General features: G+C 55.8%; 1 protein-coding gene across 1 annotated transcript; it reads right to left on the reverse strand.

The window, feature by feature from the left end:
- Positions 1-7651: 7651 nt before the first annotated feature.
- Positions 7652-11266, reverse strand: C23H1orf216 (chromosome 23 C1orf216 homolog). Its single transcript, XM_085081143.1, has 2 exons — positions 11160-11266; positions 7652-9992 (listed from the first exon to the last, which is right to left on the reverse strand). Exon 2 carries the CDS (start codon positions 9974-9976, stop codon positions 9158-9160), a length of 819 nt encoding a protein of 272 aa, XP_084937269.1. The 5' UTR covers positions 9977-9992; positions 11160-11266; the 3' UTR covers positions 7652-9157.
- Between the last annotated feature and the right edge of the window lie 9814 nt (positions 11267-21080).

A 21080-nucleotide genomic window follows, 5' to 3' on the forward strand; every position in this document is an offset into this window, starting at 1 on the left:
ACCCAGGGCTGCTCCGGTGATGTAGATTCAGGAGGTGTCAGGTCTGTAAAGAGCCCAAATGGTGGTGGGGGGAACATCCCTCCCTGCCCACCCCCCCAAAACCGCGGCCCCACAGGCAGGTCAGTCCCTTAATCGCTTCATTTATCACCGGTGACTTCGGGAGAGATTAATCAGCAGGGTAATTCCTGAGGAAAGGTTGCTCCAGGGGCTGCTTTCATTTCAGAGGAGCTCCCTGCAAATTTCACCTTTACTGCAGGAACCTGCTCCGACACGCTCCGTGCGGCACCGGGATGAGCCCATGCCCCGGGCGTGTCCCCACCTTGTCCCCTCAGCCGCGGGGTGTTGCCGAGCACCGGGTAAGCCTCGTGCCCAGGCTTCAGGCTGGTGACTCCTGAGCAGCCTCCAGGGCAGTTTTGGCAGCGCCAGGAGCCGGCAGCAGGCGTCTGGCACGAGCTGAGAGGTTGAGTTTCTGGAAAGTCTGGAGCTAGAGGCAAAAAATCATGCAAAACTTGGTGTATTGGACTCGTTCCAAGCAAAAAAAAAATAAACAAAACCAAAAAAACAAAAATAACCAAATGCAGGGCATGGAAAACTTGCTCAGAGCTAAACCAGACCTGGGCTGGCCTGGAGGAGCTTGGCTGGTTTCAATTGTCACCTCTCCTGGTGGCTCGCATTCCCTGGAGGTCTCTGGGTCTAATTTCTCCATCTGCCAGGTCCCACAGCTGGGAGCTGCCACAGCCTCATCCTCCAGCCACAAGGAAGGTGCAGGGTCTGGCATGGCAGTACCAGCAGGGATGCAGCTCCTCTGACAGGGTTTGGAAAGAGCTGGCATTCCCAGCATTTAGGATGTTTGGAGATGGATACCCACTGTCTGGATGGTTGTCCTACCATGATACATGACAGGAGGGCTGGCAGAGGAGGAGCTTGGCTGGGATGCCCACACTGGTGGCACGTCCTCAGGACATTTATTGTCCCCCTGTCCCACCAGGCAGCCCTGGGCAAGGTCTGCACCAGCCTGTCCCCCATCCACCACATCGTTTCCTGCTTTGCATCTAGTGAGATGATTCCCCAGATACCCAGGGATGTTCCAGCTCCTCCTGTTTGGATAAAATATCGGTAATTACACGCATGCCTAATGTGAATTATTTCCACAGTGCAATCCTGGCGCTTTGGACCCCACTGACTAACATGGCAGGAGACTGTCTCCTCAGCGAGGAGAAGTTGGGTGATGGCACTTGTGCTTCTGGCCTGGGTGACCAGCATGGCCATCAGGTGATCCCCATGGGGTGCAAACAGCTCATTCCCAGCACCCAGAGAGGATCTTCCCTCTTCAGCAGGTTCCCAAATGTACTTTAGGTGTCCATAAAGATGAGCAGAGAGGGGGATTTGACATCTGCTCTCAAACCTGTCATGGGTGTCCCCATGTTGAACCTGGGAGGGTGTGGGAAGTTAATTGCTGTGCCCTTGGCCTCGTTTGTTGCTACAGAGCTGACAGATGCTTTCCCAGCCACAACGCTGCTGTCAGAAACTGTGGGGCTGGTGGAGAAGGTTCTGGGTGAGTTTTCTTGGCCCAGGCTGGGTAACACATCAAATTTTATTCGTGTCATGATTCCTTCTGGCCCTGCAGTCGATGGGTGCAGAGCTGGGGCTGGCTGGGGAACAAGAACTGGTTCATCAACTGTTCAAGGTTTTAAAACTTGGTTTTCTTCCAGCATGCAACCAAACCGAATCCTTTGGAAAGTTTTCCATGACGAGCTGTCTGCATGTCCCAAGGAGCTGGGGGCAGAGCAGAAACCTCCCACAGCAGGCAGAACTTTTTGGGGTGAGTGTCCCAGCCATGAGCATCTCCAGCCCCCTGCTCCCTCTCTGCTGCCTGCCCAGGCTGATCCCTGCTCCAGCAGGTCCCTGCCCATGCTGCTGGGCACATTCTCTCTGCATGGTGGGTTTCCCTCAGTGCAGGGGTCTCTGCAGCCCCTTGCAGCTTCGTGCTGTCACATTGTGTTATTTGCTCGTGAGAAGTGACTGATGAACCTTCTCCTGCTGTTCCCCTGTCTGCAGAATTCCCAGTGACCACCTGGCATTGCCAGGGCACTGGAGGGGGATGCTGGCAAAGGTGACCCCAGACCTCAGCACCCATTGCTGCCTCCCACCCACCAGCGACTGCGGTGGGTGGCTCCAGGATTAGAGAGGGGTATTATTTGGGGATTGGGAAGTGACACCTCAGGTGGGATTCATGCCCTTCTGGGCACCCCCCACCCAGGCTCCTGCCCATTCCTGGCTTTGGGAGTGAGGGTCCAGGCAGGGCTGATTCCCTTGTCCGGGACACAGCAGCTCCCACTCCGTGTTTCCTCCAATTCTTAATTCGTTCTCCATCATTTTTGCCTCCCCCTCCTCCCCCTCTCTGTCTCAGCTGCCTGATGAATGAAGGATGGGTTTTTAAGCCTTTTTTGCCCCCAAGGCCTGCAGCTCTGGCTCGGCTGCTATCGCTGGGATAAATGCAGCTTTTGGGCCCGGAGCAGCATCCGTCGGAGCCGCGGCCCCCCGCGCCGGGTTATCAATCCCCGCTCAGCATCGCCAGCACCGGGCTGGGTCCTCTCCACTGGGAGCCCTTTTCCTACCCTCTAGCCACAAGAAAGACCAGTCTGACTTAATTCTGCACAGTATCAACACCAAACAGACTCAGCCCAGCACTACTGGCTCTCCTAATTCGGCTTTGTGTGCCTCGGTTTCCATGAATTTTTAAAAAGTTTCCATTTCTCTCGGGTTCCGGCGGGTTTGCCCTGGTGCTGGCTCCTCATCCTCCTTCCTGCCCTCCTGGAGAAAACAAAGGAGGCAGAAAGTCAGCTTGGATCTCCCCACCCTGGGAAGTTTTTGGATGGCTTGAGAAACCGAGTGTGCCAGGATCAGGAGATGAAAGGGCCAGAGTGGTGATCGGATCCAGCTTGGGTTCTGGCACAGCCAGTGCCAGGGTGCCACTCCTCCCTCCAGCAGCACTCAAACGTGAAGATACAGATGGTGCCACTTGCAGGGCAGGGCTGGAGCCGTGGGGGAAGGAGACTTTGGGAAGGGAAAACAAAATGAGCTGAGTCCTCAACGGACTTAAAAAACCCAAATGCATTTTGTTGTTGTTTTGCTCTGGTGTGAAATGCAGCCTCCATCCGTGACTGTGAGCTGGAAGCTGCCTTCTCCCTCCAGCCCTGTCCAGAGCAGAGGAATTAAGCCAGGACAGAGGAAAATGGAGATGCCAAGATGGAAAACATAGATAGAGTCTGTGAACACAGCCAAGCCAGGCACTTCAGTTTGAATCTAAGCACAGACAAGCTGGAAGCTTCACTCCACCATCCTGACCTGAACTTTTGTCCACTCCCAGTGGTCCACAGAGAGCTTGGAGGCCAGTTCAGCCATCCCAGGGGGCCACTGCTTCCCACTGGGCTGAGCCTGGTTCCAGTCTGCACCCCAGGGGTTCCTGTCTGTAGAGGTTGGCAGTGTCACTGCAGTCCCAGCAGTGTCACAGAGCTGGAGCCTGTCCTTGGCAGCCCCCAGCCCCTTCCCAAGGTACAGCAGCCCCTGGGGAATCATGCCCAGGAGGAGCCAGCAGCCCCACAGTGAGCCCCTGGGGCTGTGTAGGGGTTTCTTGGCTGTCCAGGTAGAACCTTTGTTTTTAGCCCTCAGTCAAACACTCATGGACAGGCTTTGCGTGCAGCATTCGGATTATTATCATCTTGAAGGAATAAAATACAGCACTGGGGCTTTTGGGATTTAACCCGATGCTTCCAAGGCTCTAGATATTCCAGTGCTGATGCTGAAAACTGGGAAGGCATTCCCTCCAGCGAGACAGCCACTACATCACACGGGACTGTGCGAGGAAATAATGATGTACGGCTGGCCTTGGGGCACTCTTTGCAGCTCGATTGGCCTCCCTGGCAGAAGAATAACCGTGAGTTTATTGCCCCTCTTCCAGTGATTTTTACTCCCAGCTGTTTTCTCAGGGAGGTCTGGATCCCCATACCTCATCTGAAGAGCCATGGGCTGCTGGTGAGGCACTGAGTTGGCTCGTGGGCACTGAGGTGTTGGTTCCTGGGATGGGGCTCTGCTCTCACAGGGAAAATCCTGCCTCACCTCTGTCCAAGACAGACAGATGAAGCCTGGGACCTCTTTTCCCTTCCTCCTGCAGGAGCAGCAAGCTCTTGGAGCAGCACCAGCACCCTTGATCTCAGCACCCAACTATCCCAAATGGACAGCATCCCTGTGCTCACTCCTTCACACCACATCCCCTTCCACAGCACCAAAGCTCCCAGTGTCAATGCTGCACCTGGGCAACGTCCCTGCAAGGGGCCCAAGAACCCATTTCTTATTTAAATCCTGCCTGCCTGGGCAGGGGAAAGGGAAAAAGAACATTTTCATGCCAAAAGTTGATGATTCCCAGCTCCTGATGCTGTTTCTGAGGGGCAAAGGTGAGGGGGTGGCAGGTGATTTTTCCCCTTTCCCCTGGCCCTGCTGCAAACAGTCCCATTGCTACGATCCCCCTGTCATTAAAATGTAAATGAAAACAGACACAAAAACAATCTGAATTTCCAGCCGAGTTGCTCTTGCTTAATATTCTACCCCGAAGGGGGATGTGCGGAAGCAACAACATTTCAAAGGGAATCATTAAAGAAGGGAGGCTCAAACTGCGTTTCCATCAGATACCACGGCAGAGCCCGGCACTCGGGTCCTGCCCATCCCAATGCCGCTGGAAAGGACGAGCAGGAAGCAGGTCTTGGACAATGAACCGTCCAGCCAGGGTGAGGAGGATGCTCACACTGAGAGGGGCTGTGCTGGTCACATCCCAGTGTGGTGCAGCTCCGGCTGTGGATGGGCAGCAGTGCTCCAGGTGCAGCAATCAAGCTGGGATGATGCGCAGATTTTAATGCATTCGAGGTTTTAGAAATGCCCTAGAAGGGCTGCAGGGTTTGCAGTGTGTCCTGACACCTGAGCAGTGCAGGATCCTGGTGTTCCAAATCCTGCCTCCCACCTTCTCCACCCTGAGCTCTCGGCATCAGTGCTCTGCTCTGTTTCAAGCAGGAGGTGACTGTATTTCTTCTGCCAGTGTGAGGCAGTTAAAATGAAATATAAAATGTTAGGGAGTGAGAATAGCCTGAAAAATCCTGTGGATGGTGGTTCTGTCCCAGTGGATGCTGCTGGAACAGGAGGGATGCACCAAGCCTCAGGGCCACATGTGAACTCCCAGGATCTCCAACCCTCCAGTTCCCAGTGGTCAGTGTCACTTACCTGGGGCTGCAGGAAAAGAGAGTCTGGATGGACAAGGAGGATCTCCCCATGGAGAGACTGGAGCAGCAGCACAGAGCCCCCCTGCTCCCCATCACCCTCCCAGACCTCCCAGGCAGTGCCAGGTTCTCCCAGCATAGTGGCACATATGGAACTTATAAGAGATGAGCTCATCTCTCTGGGCAGCCTTGCTCCTCGATGCCTCGAGGTGCAGTTGGGAGGGATGGTGATGGTGGGACATGGGGTGCCCAGGGAGGTGGGACCCCTCGCCACACCGGGTGCTGCCTGGATGTGATGTTTGGGGTGAGGAGAGCAGCTCTGGCTGTGCTCATCCTCCCAGCTGAGAGCAAGGAAAGCCCTTTCCCACTGCAAACCAAACATGTGGGATCTGGAAGTCTCTGAGACACAATAAACAAGGGATCCTGGGATGCTTTAAGTGTGTCCCAGTCTGGATCTCTGGATAATGGCCTGAGATGATTAATTTTCTTTTCTACTTTCATTACATGAGTTGTCACATCATTAGATTTTATTTTTAAAGATGTTTTTTAAGCCCACAAAATACTGGAAAGGGTTAGAGTGGATTCCAATTACAAGGTAAAATATTTCCCTCCAAAGCTTCATAAATACTTGATTTTGGTTTAATGCCATTATTTTAACTTTCAAAGCACAGCAACATTTGCCAAATCCCGCTTTGTGTAGTAAAACCAGCCCAGTGTCACAGGGATTTGATATAATAGTAACAATAAACTTTCAGAGGAGGCCTTAAAACCAGAGGGGCCATTGGTCAGGCCCGGGAATTCAAGCTCAGATGGTATGGGGGCCATAGCTCAGATCCCCCCATGCCAGGGGGAGCCCTGACACAGCTCCAGGGTTCTGCCCAAAACAGCTGGATCCAGATCCTGCTGCTGGCATTCCCACTGACCTCAGGGGGTTTGGGGCCAGAGCATCTCCCCTGAGAGCCAAGTTAAGTTATCCATGAGGTGAGAATTCAGCCCCTTGCTTACAGAGGCTTGGCAATCCCTGGCATGGAGTCCTGGGGCACATCCCTGTCCCTGTCCCATGCCAGTGCCTGCCTGTGGCACCCATCCCATCTGGATTGCACCCAGAGGGGGCTGAACATGGGATGTAGGGTCAGAGTGACCCAGGGTGGGTGCCAGGGGCAGAGTGGGGCTCTGCCCCGCCAGGCTGGCCTGGGTTCAGCCCTGCAGCATTGTATGTCTTTACTGTTTTTCCTCCCACAATTGGTCGGGTTTTTAATTAATTCCCAAATCTCATTTGGGCACTGGAGCTGGGGGTGGAAAAGCTCTGTCTGAAGTTGATTTTGCAAATCAGCTCTGGCCATCTCCAGCCAGGTCCTGGGGCAGGAGCATCAGGCTCCCAATAACCAGGGAGGAAGCCTCTTGCAGCCGGAGCAGATCCACCTCTTTGATGTGCTCCCACAGTTATTCTTTCATTTCTTGAGCAAATAATCTGGATTTTCACAATATTTACCTTGGAAATAATTATTTGTGTAAAGCATTCGACCAAGATAAACAGAATTTCTCGGTCTTGCTGCAGGGCTGGGAGGGTTCATGTTCCCCCAAACCTGCCAGAACGTGGGCTCTGTGGAAAGTGGGTGAGGTGAGAAAAGGGCTCAGAGTGGAGGACCCCACATCCCGTGGAACCCTCGAGGGCTTGGACAAACCTCCCAGCAGCCCTGGCTGCACGGCATGGATAAGGATGGAAAAATGTGGCCACTCTGCCCTTCATGCCTTGCTGTATCTGTACACGGATCCCTGAACTGCATCCCTGAATTCCCACAGACTCAGAGGCTGGAAAGGAGAAGCAGGAAGGGGGAGAAAGGTGAGGGTTCAAAGGGCTCCTACAGCCTGGCTTTTTCATCTCTACTTAATCTCTGTGAAGCCTGAGGCAAAGTCACCTTCGGGTCAACACTCAGGTGTTGTTATCTGCCATCCCCATCACCCGGAGCTGCCCCCAGCCCTCCCCAGGAGCAGGGCTGCAAGGCAGGGTGCCAGGAATCCAGTCCCCCCTGTTCCAGCCACGTTCTCCTAGGGCAGAAGGTAAATCCTGCACTCACCCTGCACCCCAGCGCTGTCTCGCTGTGCCCCATGGCCATGGGAGAGACAGCAGGAGCAGCACACCCCAGTGTTTAAAAAACCTTTTAAAACAGAGCCTGGACGAACTGCCAGTGCTGGCAGTGTTGCCAGTCCAGCAGGCCAGCACGGCCAGGGATGCAGAAATGGGAGGAAGGTGCCAAGACCTGTGCCCTTGACCTGCCATCACCCACGGTCCTGCCTGCGCACACTCCAGCCCCAGCACAGGCAGGCTGCTTCCAGCCCAGCAGGCTTGGGAAGGGAAATAAAGGAACAAATCCAGCTGGGGCTCAGCTCCTTCAGCTCCAAGGCTTTTATTAGGGAGTGCAACATGCCCACGATCACAGGTCTGGGATATGACAGAGGCAGCAGGCGCTGGACGCGAGCAAGCAGGAGGGAGGTGAGGAATCATGAGCCTTTGCAGGAAGCTGCCAGAATCCTCCAGCGCTGGCACAGGTTGCTTTGAGCTGAATGCACTCTTTGCCACCAAAATGTCCTTTTTGGAAGAGCATTCTTGTGGATCTCCTCACTTCACCCACCAGCAGCAGCCCCAGGGGAGCAGAGCCTGGCTGTGCCCCGTGTGGGGTGGGAGGAGGCTGGTGCTGCCCCTGGCCCGTGGGTCAGTGGTGGGCTTGGCCGTGGTTGTTTATCCATAGTCCAGGAGCAGCTGGTGGGGGGTGGTTGCCAGGATCTGACCAGGCTGCCTGATGGTGCTGTTCACTGGGGTGAAGTGGCTCCTCCGACAGCAGGAAGTATTTTGGCTCAGGGGACACAGCAGCTCTAGAATTCCTCATCACCCTCCTTTTGCAGATAAGAAATTGAATTAGTGCTTGGCTTTCCTGGGCAAATGGGGCAGGACAGGGAGTGCAGACCCCTCTGGCTGAGCCCTCACTACCCACTGCTGCTCCACCACATCAGCACTTAAATAGATTACGTGTCCTATGGATACACAGCAAAGCACAGCAAACACACACAGCAGCTCCTTTTCCATCTCTTGTTAAGACAACTGTTCTTTGGGTTCTGTGTACAGCTCTCACTGGATAAAATGCAGATTAGAAAAAAATATTCTTTGCTCTCAAATGATAAATTAATATAAACACCAACACCACAAGTTTATGAGCAGCTTTGGGATCATGCACTGAGTGAGAGCATCACCCACAACAGACAGATGTGCACACACACATAGACCTAAATTAACTCTTCTCTAATACTGACATTAAAAACATATATTGGTGTCGGATGATTTGACTTAAATTCTGCTTTCTGAGGTCACCTTTTAGAATGATTTTTTTCTCTCTCACAGCCCAGCACATCTCACTCTCACCAACAAGTAATGTTTACCAGTGGCTGGGCTGTGGCTGCAGGGACACAGCCACTGGTGCAGATGGGATGTGGGGATGAAGCACATGCTAGAAGTGCTTTGCCCAGGGAAGTTTAGAATCTTCACTGCCCTGCAGCTCCAGCACAGCCATCCCAGCTCTGATGTAGCTCAGCCAGGCTCAACAAAGCACTAGATTAGATTTAAAATGAGCCTGCTCACCCTGGGCTCAGCAAACCCCAAGGTCCTGAGGTTGACCCAGCCCAGTGCCACCCCCGACTGGGGTGCAGGACAACACAAATTCCAGTGCAGAGGGATAATGGAGATGAACACTGAAGACTCTTGGCTGCCTTGGAGAGAGATGGGAAGGGCAGGGTGGGCACCCAGGGGCCCGATGAGCACTTGGCATAGGATGGAGATGCCTCCAGCCAATGCCACACCATGCAGAAGGTGAGGGCTGGGCAGTGCTGGTGGCACCTCAGGGGCCAGGGGTGGCCGTGGTGGCAAGGCAGGCCGGGCCCTGCTGCATGCAGCGGATGAGCTCCTTGCGGTTATCCAGGATGGTGTCGAAACTCTCCTGCAGCCGGTTCTGCTGGTCCACCACTTTCTGCTGCAGGCCGTGGATCCAGCGCAGCAGGGCCAGGCGCCGGTACATCACCAGCTGGATGTGGTGCTTCTCCTTCTCCTGCTCCTTGAAGCGCTCCTTGTCCTGGAGGTGCTGCACAGCCTCCACCAGCGCCGGGAAGAGAGTCCCCGCCTCGGGCTCGGCCGTCTCTGGCTCAGGGGGGCTCCTGGCTTGGGGGGCAGAGGCAGGAGGGTCCCAGGTGGTGCTGCAGGTGCTGTCGGGGCTGTCGATGCTGAGGGAGCTGCTGGCGTAGCCGTTGTCCTCTGCAGGGGAGCTCGGGGGTTTGACACATCCCCCGGCCGCCTCCTCGGCGGCGTTTTGTCCTCCTTCCCCGCCGCCCTCTGCTCCCTCGGGAGGGCTGCGCACCCCCTGCTCGGGATGCACGTCACCCAGGCCCGGGGCGGCGTCCCTAAGCCGGCCCTGGACCATCTGTCTCTGCATTAATAACAGCAGATTATCAGACGGATTTGTGGTGTTTTCGCTCCGGCTGGAGCCTTCCTCAGGCAGGGACCCCGGCGCTGGCTGGCTCCAGTTCTCGTTGCTGTCACACACCTCTCCCACGAAGTTGGAGTTGGAGTCTGGCCCATGTCCTGCCCCTGGGATGGCCGTGCCCAGCGCTGGGGCCCCCTGGCCCTGCCGGAATGGGGCATTCGCTGGGCAGACAGCAAACATCTTGCTGGTGTCCTGGCTGCAAGAGAGACAATGGAGCTGTGACACGCCTGTGGGCGCGTGGGCTGGCACAAGCAGAGTGGGGAAAAACACTCTTACTTTATTTACCTATTTAAAGCTACTGGACCCATCATGGGCTCAGTGTTCCTGGTGTTTGACTGCTGGTCTCAGCGTGTCCCCATGCAACTTTGTGGAATCACAGAATGGATTGGGTTGGAAGGGAACTTAAAGCTCATTCAGCTCCAACCCCTTGCCATGGGCAGGGATGTCACCCGTCCAAGGGCATCTTCCCACCTGCTGCAGAAGCTCAAAGAGGCACCTCCCATCCCATCTGTCCTCCCTGTGAGCTCCAGCCCAACCCCACATTTCTGTGGTATCCCTCGGGTGATGCCAAAGGGCATCGCAGGGCGCAGGCACGCAGCTGCACGTGCTGCTGGCAGCATTTGGGCTGTGGATGATGCAATTAATTCCATGCTGGTAAAGGTGTGCTTGGAAGGAGATGATTTTCTGACAGCAATTAATGTCTTTCAGCAGGTGAGGCTGCCTGAGCTCCTCTGCCATCAACCCTGCATCAGGATGGGGGGAGGATGGGGGGCTGGCTTCACCCCACACCCAAAGCAGTGACCCCACTGGCCTTCCTTCTCTGCAGGACTGGGAACAAACTGGGCCAGAAAAGGAGAGGTTATCCCAGCGTTCCTTGCCGGGTCACTGGCAGAGAGAGCTGCTCTCCAAGCTCTGTCCTACAAGGACACACAGGAATCCCAGGAAGGAACCCATGGGGTGTCCCGGTCTGACCCCGGACAGCAGCAGGGAAGCAGGAGAGGTGCAGGCACCTGCTCAGGGTGCTGCCAGAGCCCTGGCACCCCGGCACCCCATCCCACATCCCACTGACATCTGCTCTGTCCAGGGCTGGGTGACACCCCGGTAAAACCGCCCCACCCCACAAAAGGGCTGCACCCCACAGGGGCCGGGCGGGGGGGCGAGCCGAGGAGCATCCCTGTCCTGCAGAGCCCCCGCAGAGCTCCCCGAGCCCCCAGCCCCGCGGGGAGGTCCTGCTGGCCCCGCAGAGCCGCCGCAAAGCCCCCCTGAACCCGCAGCCCGGCCGGGGGCTGTCCGTGACCCCCGCGACCCCCGGGACCCGCCGCTCCGCTCCGCTCCCAGCGCCCGCCCGGCCCCGAGCACTTACCGCCCCGCTCCAGCCCTGCTCCAGTCCCGGTCCCGGTCCCGGCCCGGCTCCGTGCGCCGCCGCCGCCGCCGCGGGTGGGAGCGGGAGCGGAAGCGGCTCCGCGTGGGGAGGCGTCACGGCAGCACTTCCGACGGCGTCGGCGGGGCTGCTGGGGGGGGACAGGGATGCTGGGAGGGCGGGGATGCTCGGAGATGGGGGACGAGGATGCTCGGAGGGCACGGGGATGCTCGGGGAGAGCGGGGATGCTCGGAGGGGTCAAGGATGCTCGGAGGGGTCAAGGATGCTCGGAGGGGACGAGGATGCTCGGGGAGAGCGGGGATGCTCGGGGGCGATGAGGATGCTCGGGGGGACGAGGATGCCGGGGGCTGATGGGGCTGCACGGCCGCTCCCGGGTCTGCCTGGTCCTGCCCGATGCCCCCGGTGCCTCTCCCCCCCGGCTGCCGTGACTGTGTGTCCCTATGGGTCCATGTTCACCCACAGCATCCCATGGGAAACTCCCACCCTTGTCCTCCAGGGGAAAGGGGGAAATTCCCACCAGTGAAAGGGCAAAGGAGCTGGAGCCCCCGGCGCTGGGTGTTTGCTGGTGGGCTCTCCCCAACACGGGCGGGGTGGCTAAATTGGGACATGCTGGCTCCTTCCCACAGACCCCTGGGTCCCGTGAGCCTCAGCAGGTCCCCGTGGGGATGGGGACGGAGCTGGGTGCTCTGTGGGTTCTTTATTCCCCTCGCCCGGAGCCCCAGTGTCCGCGCTGGGAAAGGAAAACGCTCAGGAACATCAGACGGTTCCCACGAGCCTCGCCCGGCGCGGGGGTCACATGAAGCACCGGCAGAGTCTGGGGACATAAAGAAGCTTTGTGGGGCTGGGAGCCGCGGTGGGGACAGCCGGTGCCACAGAGCTCCCCGACACCCACAGAGCTGCCCCGGGCGGGGACAGCCCATCTCCTGCTGGGTCCATCCCATGTGGCTTTCCGTGTCATCCCATGCGAGCTCTGGGATAAACATGGCAAGAGAGCACTGACATCCCAAGTGCTTCGCAGCCCAAGCCCACGCTGGGCTCTCTCGGCACCTCCCTCCTGCCCCGAGGGGGAGGAAGAAGGGATGAAGGTGCTTTCAGGGTGGACAAAGATCCTTTTGAAAGCTCTGGATTGCTGGAGGTGGGATTCAGGGGAGAAACGCCGAGAGCAGATGTTCCCCCATGACATCGTGAGGGTTTGGAGCAGTGGAATATGTGAGCGATAAATAAGTTATTTTAATTTCTCATCTGCCTGCCAGGCCCCTTGACAGCCTCTCCTGCTCCCGGCTGCTCCAAAGGCTCCGATAACTCCATGGAGGAGCAGTCAGAGGGGCAGGACCAGGAGCTGTAACTGGGACACTTGGGCTGCAGCTCCAGGGGGAGCCTGGGATGAAAGCAACAAACCCTTCCCGTCGCACAGGAAAGGCAGGAGCTGACTCAGGCGTCTGGGAATGGGCAGGACAGAAACAGGAGTCTGGGCACACAATGGGCTCAGCTCAGCCTTTGCCATCAGCTGAGCCTTTCCTTTGTGCTGCTCTGGGCTTCACTCACATCGTGGCCTGAACTCAAACAGTGGCATTTTCATCACTGAGAGCACAGAGGGAATTTTGATCCATTCGGGACCTTCTTCCTCAATTTACCAAGAGGGACATCCCAAACAGGCCTTTTCCATCATTGGTTTAGGTTTCAACAGCACAGAAAACCTTTAGTGCCACTGGGGTTTGGCTCCAGAGGGGACATGGGGACTCAGGGAGGGCTGGACTGGTCCTTTTGGGGACAGTGGGAAAGGGAAGGTTTGGAAGTGCAGGGGGCTTAGTGATGGATTTCAGAATCATCTTCCCCTCCCCTTCCCCCACTTTGTTCCAGAAATAAAAGCTCTCCCTCCAGGAAATTAAAAATAATTTAAGAAGGCTGAGCAGAGGACTTGATGCACTGGGGTTTTGGAGCTGGGAATCCTGGGCTTGGAAGGGAGAAAGGTGCCATGGTGACCCTCTGGAGCTCCTCCAGAAGGCATTGGCACCACATTACTCCACCAGGGCCATTCCCTGGGGCCTGGATGCTGTGTCCTTCCCTGGCCTCGGGGTCTGTCCTGGCTGGGAGAGCCCCCTTGCACCCAGGAGACTTCCATGGCCTCTGTGACCAGGCTATGGTGGGAAATGGGAGTTTGGCACAGGCCATGCTGGAAATCATCCTTCAATCCCAGGGCCCAGCTCCCCACTCCCTGTGCTCATCCCGCTCAGGGAAGCCACCGTCTGCTTCTCATCTGCTGTGTGTCCTGCTAACCGCTGCAGCCTGCCACGGGCTTTGAACCAAATTGGTCCCAGAAGGAGCCGTGGCACTTGGCCCTGTGCCTGCATGACATCAGCCCTGTGTCACAGCCATGGCTGGTCCTGACCCCTCTGCTGGGAAGGAGGCACCAGAGCTCAAAGCCTCCCAGCACAGGGTGGGTCAGGGATCTGTGAGAGCTAGGGGTGCAGGAGCAGGTGAGTGCTGCTGCTGCTCCTCAGGTTCTGCCTGCAGCCCCCACACCCTCTGCACAGCACCACCCTGAGAACCCCATCCTGTCCCTGAGAGCATTTTCCAAATGCTCCTTGAGCTCTGCCAGCCTTGGGGTCGTGACCGTTCCCTGGGAAGCCCGTTTGGTGCCCAACCACCTTCTGGGGAAGAACCTTTTCCTGATAACCAGCCTAATCCTCCTCAGATGGGCTCAGCCTGGTGTCTTCAAGCTTGAGCACTCTGCCACCAGCCCACCTGGGACACAGGTCCCTCAAGAGCCACCATCCTACTCGTGGGCTCATCCTGGTATCCCAGAACTGAGATGGGCAGTTTGTCCCGAAAGAGTTAAGGGCGAAACATTGCAAATAAAAAAAAAAAAAAGAAGAAAATTACAGAAGAAAAAAGTGCCCTGAACCACATGCGACCTAACCTCCCCAGCAGCTCATCTGAGTTTAATAATGGAGGAGGGAAATCTCCCAAAAAGCTCTCAGAGAAATTAAAGTAAACAGTGTGCTGACCTCCAGCCCGCGCTGCCCCGCTGCTGACTCGCTGGCCACGGCGCTCTGCCTTCCCTGGCATTCCCTGTAATTGTAAACACATTCGGGTAAATACAAGGGGAGGGGAGTGAGGAGGTCCTGGGGAAGCAGCTCTCCCCACAGCCAGCTGAAACTGGGGCTGAGCATCGTGTCAAAGCCACGGGTGATGTCTCTGGGCAATGTGGATGTCCTGGCTGTGAGTGGCTTCACCTGGCTGAGGATTGAGGTCTGATGTTGCTGGTGGGAACAGGAGCCACTGGGACCACCACACTGCCCCGTGACTGCAGGGTTGGAGCTGGAAAACCTCGTGCTGGGAGCAGGTCCTGCAGATGGAGGGAGGAAGAGAAGGAGGATGCCATTAACGGGTTTGTCCTCTTGGCCTCACAAAATTTAAAAACAACGCTCTTATTTTCATAGATCCTGGTCATTTTTTTAGGCTGAGGAAAAGAAAAGCAACCCCAGGCTGTACAAGTGCTGGCGTTCCTCTCTGGAGAGGGGCCGGAAAGGCCTCTGGCCTTGAGGGAGGAAGCATCACTGCCAGCCCAGCCCCATCCCTGGCCTTGCTCCATCCTCATCCCTGTCCCCAGCCCCAGCCCTCTCCCTCTCTCACGCGCAGCATCCCATAGTCTGCATTTCCCACAGGGTTTTCTGGGGAAAACACCACTGGAAAGCTGGGGAAGAGGCAGAGGTGGCTGGATCCAGGCAATCCCATTCCCTGGGCTGGTCCTGCTACCTGATGTCTACCTGTAACCCAAATTCAGTTTAAATCAGAATCAAAAGCAGCGGCAGATGCGCGGTATTTGATGAAAAATGCCAGGAATCTGCAGCCAGATTGGATTTCAGAGAGGCTGGGAATCCCACGGAGGGCAGATCCTTTGCACCAGACTGGAGGTCAGAGCCTGCACACTGCAACAGCTCCCAGCCCCAAGGATCAGCCTTTGGGTGGCACCGGGAGGAGGAAGAGGAAGAGGAAGGGGCTGCAGGGCCAGGGAGCCCAGCGGAGGTGTGACCAGGTCACCGGTGATGGGGACCCTGAGACATGCAGCTCTGTCACCCAGCAGGGGCAGAGATCCCTTTGCCAAACCACTCACGCTGGGGAGGAAGCCTCCTTACTCTTTTCTTTCCTAAAAACCCCCAAAAAAGGCATTTCTCTTGGCCAAGGGAGCAGGGCTGGCTCCCATAGACGTTTCCTCTGTGGTTTATCCGCTGCTGAGCCACAAAAGGGGAATATTGCTGCCGACTCCACCCCTTCCATCAGCCTAGGACCCAAAATCACCATTTCCTCTTGGCCTGTGAATCACTAATAAACTCCAGACAGAAAGGTCTGATTAGGAAATTGTTTGGGAAATGGAAAGGAAGGGGGAGGGATGGGCGCTCGCCACAGCCGGTGCCTCTGGGTGGCTTTGTCCCTTGGTGTCACCTCCCAGAGCCGCCTTGGGGACCTCAAACCTGCTCCAGCCACAGTCCCATCCCACTGTGGCTGCAGGCAGAGCTCTCCAGTGGATGGATCTGTCTCTCCACAAGGATTTGGTGATGAAAACCTCTGTGTGCACTGAAGTATATATATTTTTATTTGATCACTGTCCCTTGCTGTTCCAGGGCTGTGGCACTCAGGGAAAAATTCCCATTTTTTGATACTGGTGGCTGGGGGCTCACCACCCTCTGGGCACAGGATCCTCACTGGAATGTCCCTGGTGTCATTAAATGGGAAGGGATGTGTGACATGTCCTGCAGCCCAGACCCCTCGGCAGTGACAGGACTGTCCCCTCCCTCCCTCCCCATGGAATGGTGACAGCGACACATCCCCCAGCACCCCCCAACTGCTGCCACCCTTGTCCTGACACAGAAAGGCTCCACATTTGGACCTCATAACGCAGAAAAACGTCAGGATTTTGAAATTTCAGCCTTGGACTCAAATCTGATACATTCCAGAAATGCTTTAATTTATCCCTTTGTCACAACATTCAATAAAAGGTTTCATTTCAGCTGCGCCACTTTGATTAATAACTGTAACAGATTCTAACCTGAAGGAATTCTCTGATATTGCATCCATGGAAATTAAATGTTTGATTGCACATAGTCAGGATTTTCTAATGTGGAAACAGCTCCACCAGAGAAGTTTGAACAAGCTCTAATCAAGAAACACTTTGAGTTATTTTTCCTTCACCTATAACAAGTCAAAACATCTGTTAAAACTTCAATCAGAGCAAAACTGGCTAAAAAAAAAATTAAATTGGGGTGTACAATGAAATGTACAACTGTCCAGGTTGAAGCCAGGTGGACAGCTGGATGCTGTCTTAGCACCACTGCCCACCTGGCCAGCACTGGCTGTGAGGAATGGGGTCCCATAGGGGGTCCCACAGCCCATCCTCTCCTGTCCTGGCACCATCCAGGTGCCACTGAGCTTGTCCCTGTGTCCCTGTGTCCCTGTGTCCCTGTGACCTCCATAGCCCCACTGGCACCTGCCGTGGCATCATGGGGACAGTGGTGATGGCCACTGAGACAGCAGGAGCCACTTGAGGTCCCCCCAGCAGAGAAATAGAGGACAAGGTGCCTTCTGGGCTGACAAGGACATTTTCCATGTGCTTGAAATCCTCTGTGCTTTAGTAAAAATGGAAATATTGGGATTTCCATTGTCTGCGTTCATTTTCCTGCCTCTTTCTTCCATTTCCATGGCACAGTGAGGGGTTTATATCTCCCTAAGCCGTGGGATAAGGCAGACGGATGGGAAGGAAGAGGAAAAACCAAAATCCCATAGGAATTTGGGAACAGGAGCACTTTTCCATGGGGATCACTGCTGGCAACTGCTGCTTTTTGCTGCTGACCCTGACTGTGCCATGCCACAGGTGCCCCTGTGCCAGACACGGAGCGGTGGCACGCTTTTGAGGTCAGAAAGCAGAGTTTTCAGCAATTAGAGCAGCATGCCAAGATAAACCCCTGCTTCCTGGCGGATCCGTTCCCATCAGCCACCGTCCCAGCGAGACAGACCCAGGCAAGGGGCTCTGCTGGCGGGAACAGCCCGGCAAATTCTCTCTGCATGGGTGAAATTCCCTCCGCTACCGAGGTTATTATCTCCCAACAGGAACCAACAATATCCTTTCATTTAGGCACTAATTCGAACAATGTGCGCCGGCTGGGGGAGGAAGGGCGCTCGCTGCTCCGGAGCCTTTGAAAAATCCAGGCGGGAGCCAAACCAGAGGGAAAACAAAACCCTGGGATGATGTGAATGGCTCAGCAAGGCAGGGCCAGGACCAGAGCTGGTGCTGCAGGCTGCAGCCATGATGCTGGAAATACGGTGCTCATGGCACAGGGACAAGCAGGACACCAAGCACCCTTCTCCCAGCTCATATCCAGGGAATGTCATCCTTCAGGCCATGCTGCAGCCAGGAACCCAATCCATGGGCTTTTGCCCACCTCCTTCACTTAACCAGCCTGTCCAGCCTCATAATTCCAATTCCCATTGGGCAGGAAGGTGCAGTAAAAGACTTCTAAACTTCTTGCATCACAAAGCTGGCAGGAGGCACCAAGAAAAGCTGGAGTGTGTAACTGAGAACTGTAAAAAATCTTAATTTCCATTCTTCAGGAGCAAACAGGACAAACACAGCAGGGGAAGGAAGCACCCACCAATTGGAGCTCTTCCACCACCACTCCAGCAGCCAGGGGATGGTGGGCTGCACCCACCTTGCTTCCCATGGTTTGTGATGGGACCAGTGTGACTTGGAATTGTTCCTCAGCTGGGATCTCTGCTGGCATGTGTCTGGCAGAAGCATCCCCATCCTGGTTCTCATCCTCATCCTCACTACCATCCCATTCTCCTCTTCATCTCCATCATCTCCATCTCCATCTCCAGCCTCATTCCAGACCCCATCACCATCTCCATCCCTGTCTGAGTGCCTGCTGGGATGCAGCCTCCCATTTCTACTGGCTGTCCCAGTGCTAATCCCTCCTGGGCACACCTCACTGGGGTTTCCAGGGGAATATGGGGGGATTCTCCTATATTTATTCTTGGAGTGCTGCTGCTACAAATATTCACGTCCACTTGGGGAGGGCAGGCATATTCCCTGACAGAAATATCAGTTGGAACATCATCTAATTGATTACATGGAAATTGCTGATGGTGGAAAGGGAAGCCCTTGCCTTGCTCTCGGTGAATTAATTTCACTTTTGCTATTCTTGGCTGTGCTCAATTAATCTTGTTCAAGTGATAAAATTTTAGCTCGCACTTTGCTCACGGGGTACCAGGGAGGCTCCTGGAGCCAGGAGGTTGGTTAACCACAGAACAGAATCATGGAATATCCTGAGTTGGAAAGGACCCACAAGGATCATTGAGTCCAACTCCTGGCCCTGCACAGACACCCCGACAATCCCACCCTGTGCATCCCTGGCAGTGCTGTCCAAAGGCTCCTGGAGCTCTGGCAGCCTCGGGGCTGTGCCCATTCCCTGGAGAGCCTGTTCAGTGTCCCACCACCCTCTGGGGGAAAGAACCTCTTCCTCATATCCAACCTAATTCTTCCAGCGCTGATGGGATGAGCTCAACAAGCTGCTTTCGTGGCCATGAGCAGCCTGGCACCAACCCACCTGGGATATAAACCAGCCAGGAGCCACCATCCCACCAGGCTCATCCCAAACCTCCAGTGCTGAGCAGGATTCACGGTGCCATCCCTGCCGGGGGACCAGGGCCACCGGGATGCAGGATGCTGTTCCGGGAGCCTGGGCTGTCCCCAGCTCCTCGCAGAGACAAAGAGCCTCAGCTCCCGCGGCCCCCAGCAGCTGGCGTGGGGGACGTAATCCCACAAAAGTCCTGCTCCGGGGGGCTCAGCGGGAGAGGTGAGGGACAAGCCGCCGAGCCCCCGCCGCTGCTGCCCCACTATTGACTGCCTAAACAGTTCTTTGGTGATTACAATGTAAATATAGCTTTTCATGGAGTAAAGGCCTTTTATGGGATCCACACACACTTAACCACTTAACCCCGGCGACAAAAAGAGCAGTGAATGAGCTGTTTAGAGGCTGCTCGTGCAGAAAAGCGGGGCCTGAATAGGATTTGGGGATCTCTGTGTATCAATTGCTATGCTCTGGGGGCCCTCAATGGGGCTTCAGCGTTCGAGCATGTGCCAAAGGGCTCCGTGGGTACGGATGGGGTGTCAAAAAAAAAAAAAGAAGAAGAAAAAAAGCAGCTGCTTCTCTTTAATAAAACAATGATTTATTCATAGCAACTCGGGGAACGGGCAGGGGGACACGGGGACGTGCCAAAGTGATGCTCATCGTGCTCCACGCTCCGGAGAGGCTCAGGGGATGAGGCTGCCTGCAGAGTGGGAGGCGTGGAAACCCCCGGAGCAACTCCTGGTGACCTCAGAGCAGCCCAGGTGGCACAACCAGGTCCCACTGCAGCCCCAGCCAGCTGACAAGGGTGTCCTCGTGGCTCCACTTCTTCACCCCAGGCACTTTTGGAGGGTACACGAGCTGGGAGTTTGAGGACACTCCTCTGCTCTTCCTCTGCCACAAGGGCACCTTTGTAGTTGGTGTCACCCTTGCCCCAGGCACAGCAGTGGGACCGTGCAGGGGATGACATGAGGCTCAGCCATGCCCAGGATGGAGCATTTTGGGCTGGGAGCAGGGAACAGGGACCAGGGAGAAAGCCAGGGGTTGCAGGGACACTTGCACGGCCACTTGGCATCACCACTCTGACAGGGAAGTGGCATCTGAGGGACACTGCTGGGTCCTGTCCCCTCCTTGCCAGGCCACAAATGGGATCACACCGAAGTCCCGACACGCTGATGAGGCACAGACTGAGTCTGGCCACGGCCCTATTTTTAGGCCTGTGCAGATGGAGGGATGAAAGCAGAGGGGGAGGCAGGGCAGGAATGGGAATGAAAGACAAACAAACGCCAAGCAGATGTTGGGAGCAGAGCTCTTCCCCTCGCAGGATGTGCGCGTGGCTCCCGGCAACACCGGCTCAGCCTGCCCCGACCCCAGAGCTGGGGACCATGGGGGACTGGGGCAGAGCAGGGAGCAGTGTCCCCTTCTGGCTGTCCCCCATCACTGGGGGGACATCAGTCCCCCAGGGCAGTGTGATGCCATCAGCCCCATGCCCTCAATAGCGGCCCTGGTGACATTTGTGTGAGGATTTTAGTGTAACATCTTGCACTTTGAATTAAAACCACCCTGTGGCCACTGTGGCACAGCTCTCAGGATGGAGGTGTGGCTTTAGGGAGTGGATCCAGTGCCTGGCTCACCTGGCTGCCCACCAGCACCAGCCTCACCAGACTGGGGTCATCACCAGCACCACAATGGGGTTTGGTTTGGCATCTCCAGTTTCCATTCAAGCTGGAGACTCCACCAGTGTTGCTCACAGTGTTTTAGCAGGAGCCATAGGCAAGACCTGAGCAGTGGGACAAATCCCAACCCTCCAGACTTGAGTCACATGCTGGCTGAGGGGTACCAAACCCAGCTCCTCCAGCCCTGCCTTTGCCCCTGCAGATGTTCAGGGGGCTTTGCCAAGTGTGCTGATCCCATCTAATCCTCCCTTCCTTCCTTTTCTTTTCCCTTTGCAGCACAGAGGATGGATGAAGCGACCGTGGTGGGTCAGGCTGGAGGTTGGCTGCAGTCACACCTCAGGAGCTGTTATCATACTTTGGGGCTCATGTCATCCCAGCTCCAAAGATCACACACCCTCAGCAAATCCATAGGTGGAGCAAAAGCCACAAAAACCAGCCCAGTGCTGCCTGTGAGCTCATCCCAGATGCCTCACTCAGAGCTTTGCACCATGTCACCCTCACATCACATGAAATCAGGACCACATGGTGAGTTTAATTGCCTGTTGATTTAATTATCTTCTTACAGCAGTGGCCGGATGGGTTGGCATTGCCTTTGGTTGGAA

Source organism: Lichenostomus cassidix, chromosome 23, assembly GCF_008360975.1.
Source record: "Lichenostomus cassidix isolate B80296 chromosome 23, HeHo_3.0, whole genome shotgun sequence".
In the NCBI taxonomy this organism is placed as follows: domain Eukaryota; kingdom Metazoa; phylum Chordata; class Aves; order Passeriformes; family Meliphagidae; genus Lichenostomus; species Lichenostomus cassidix.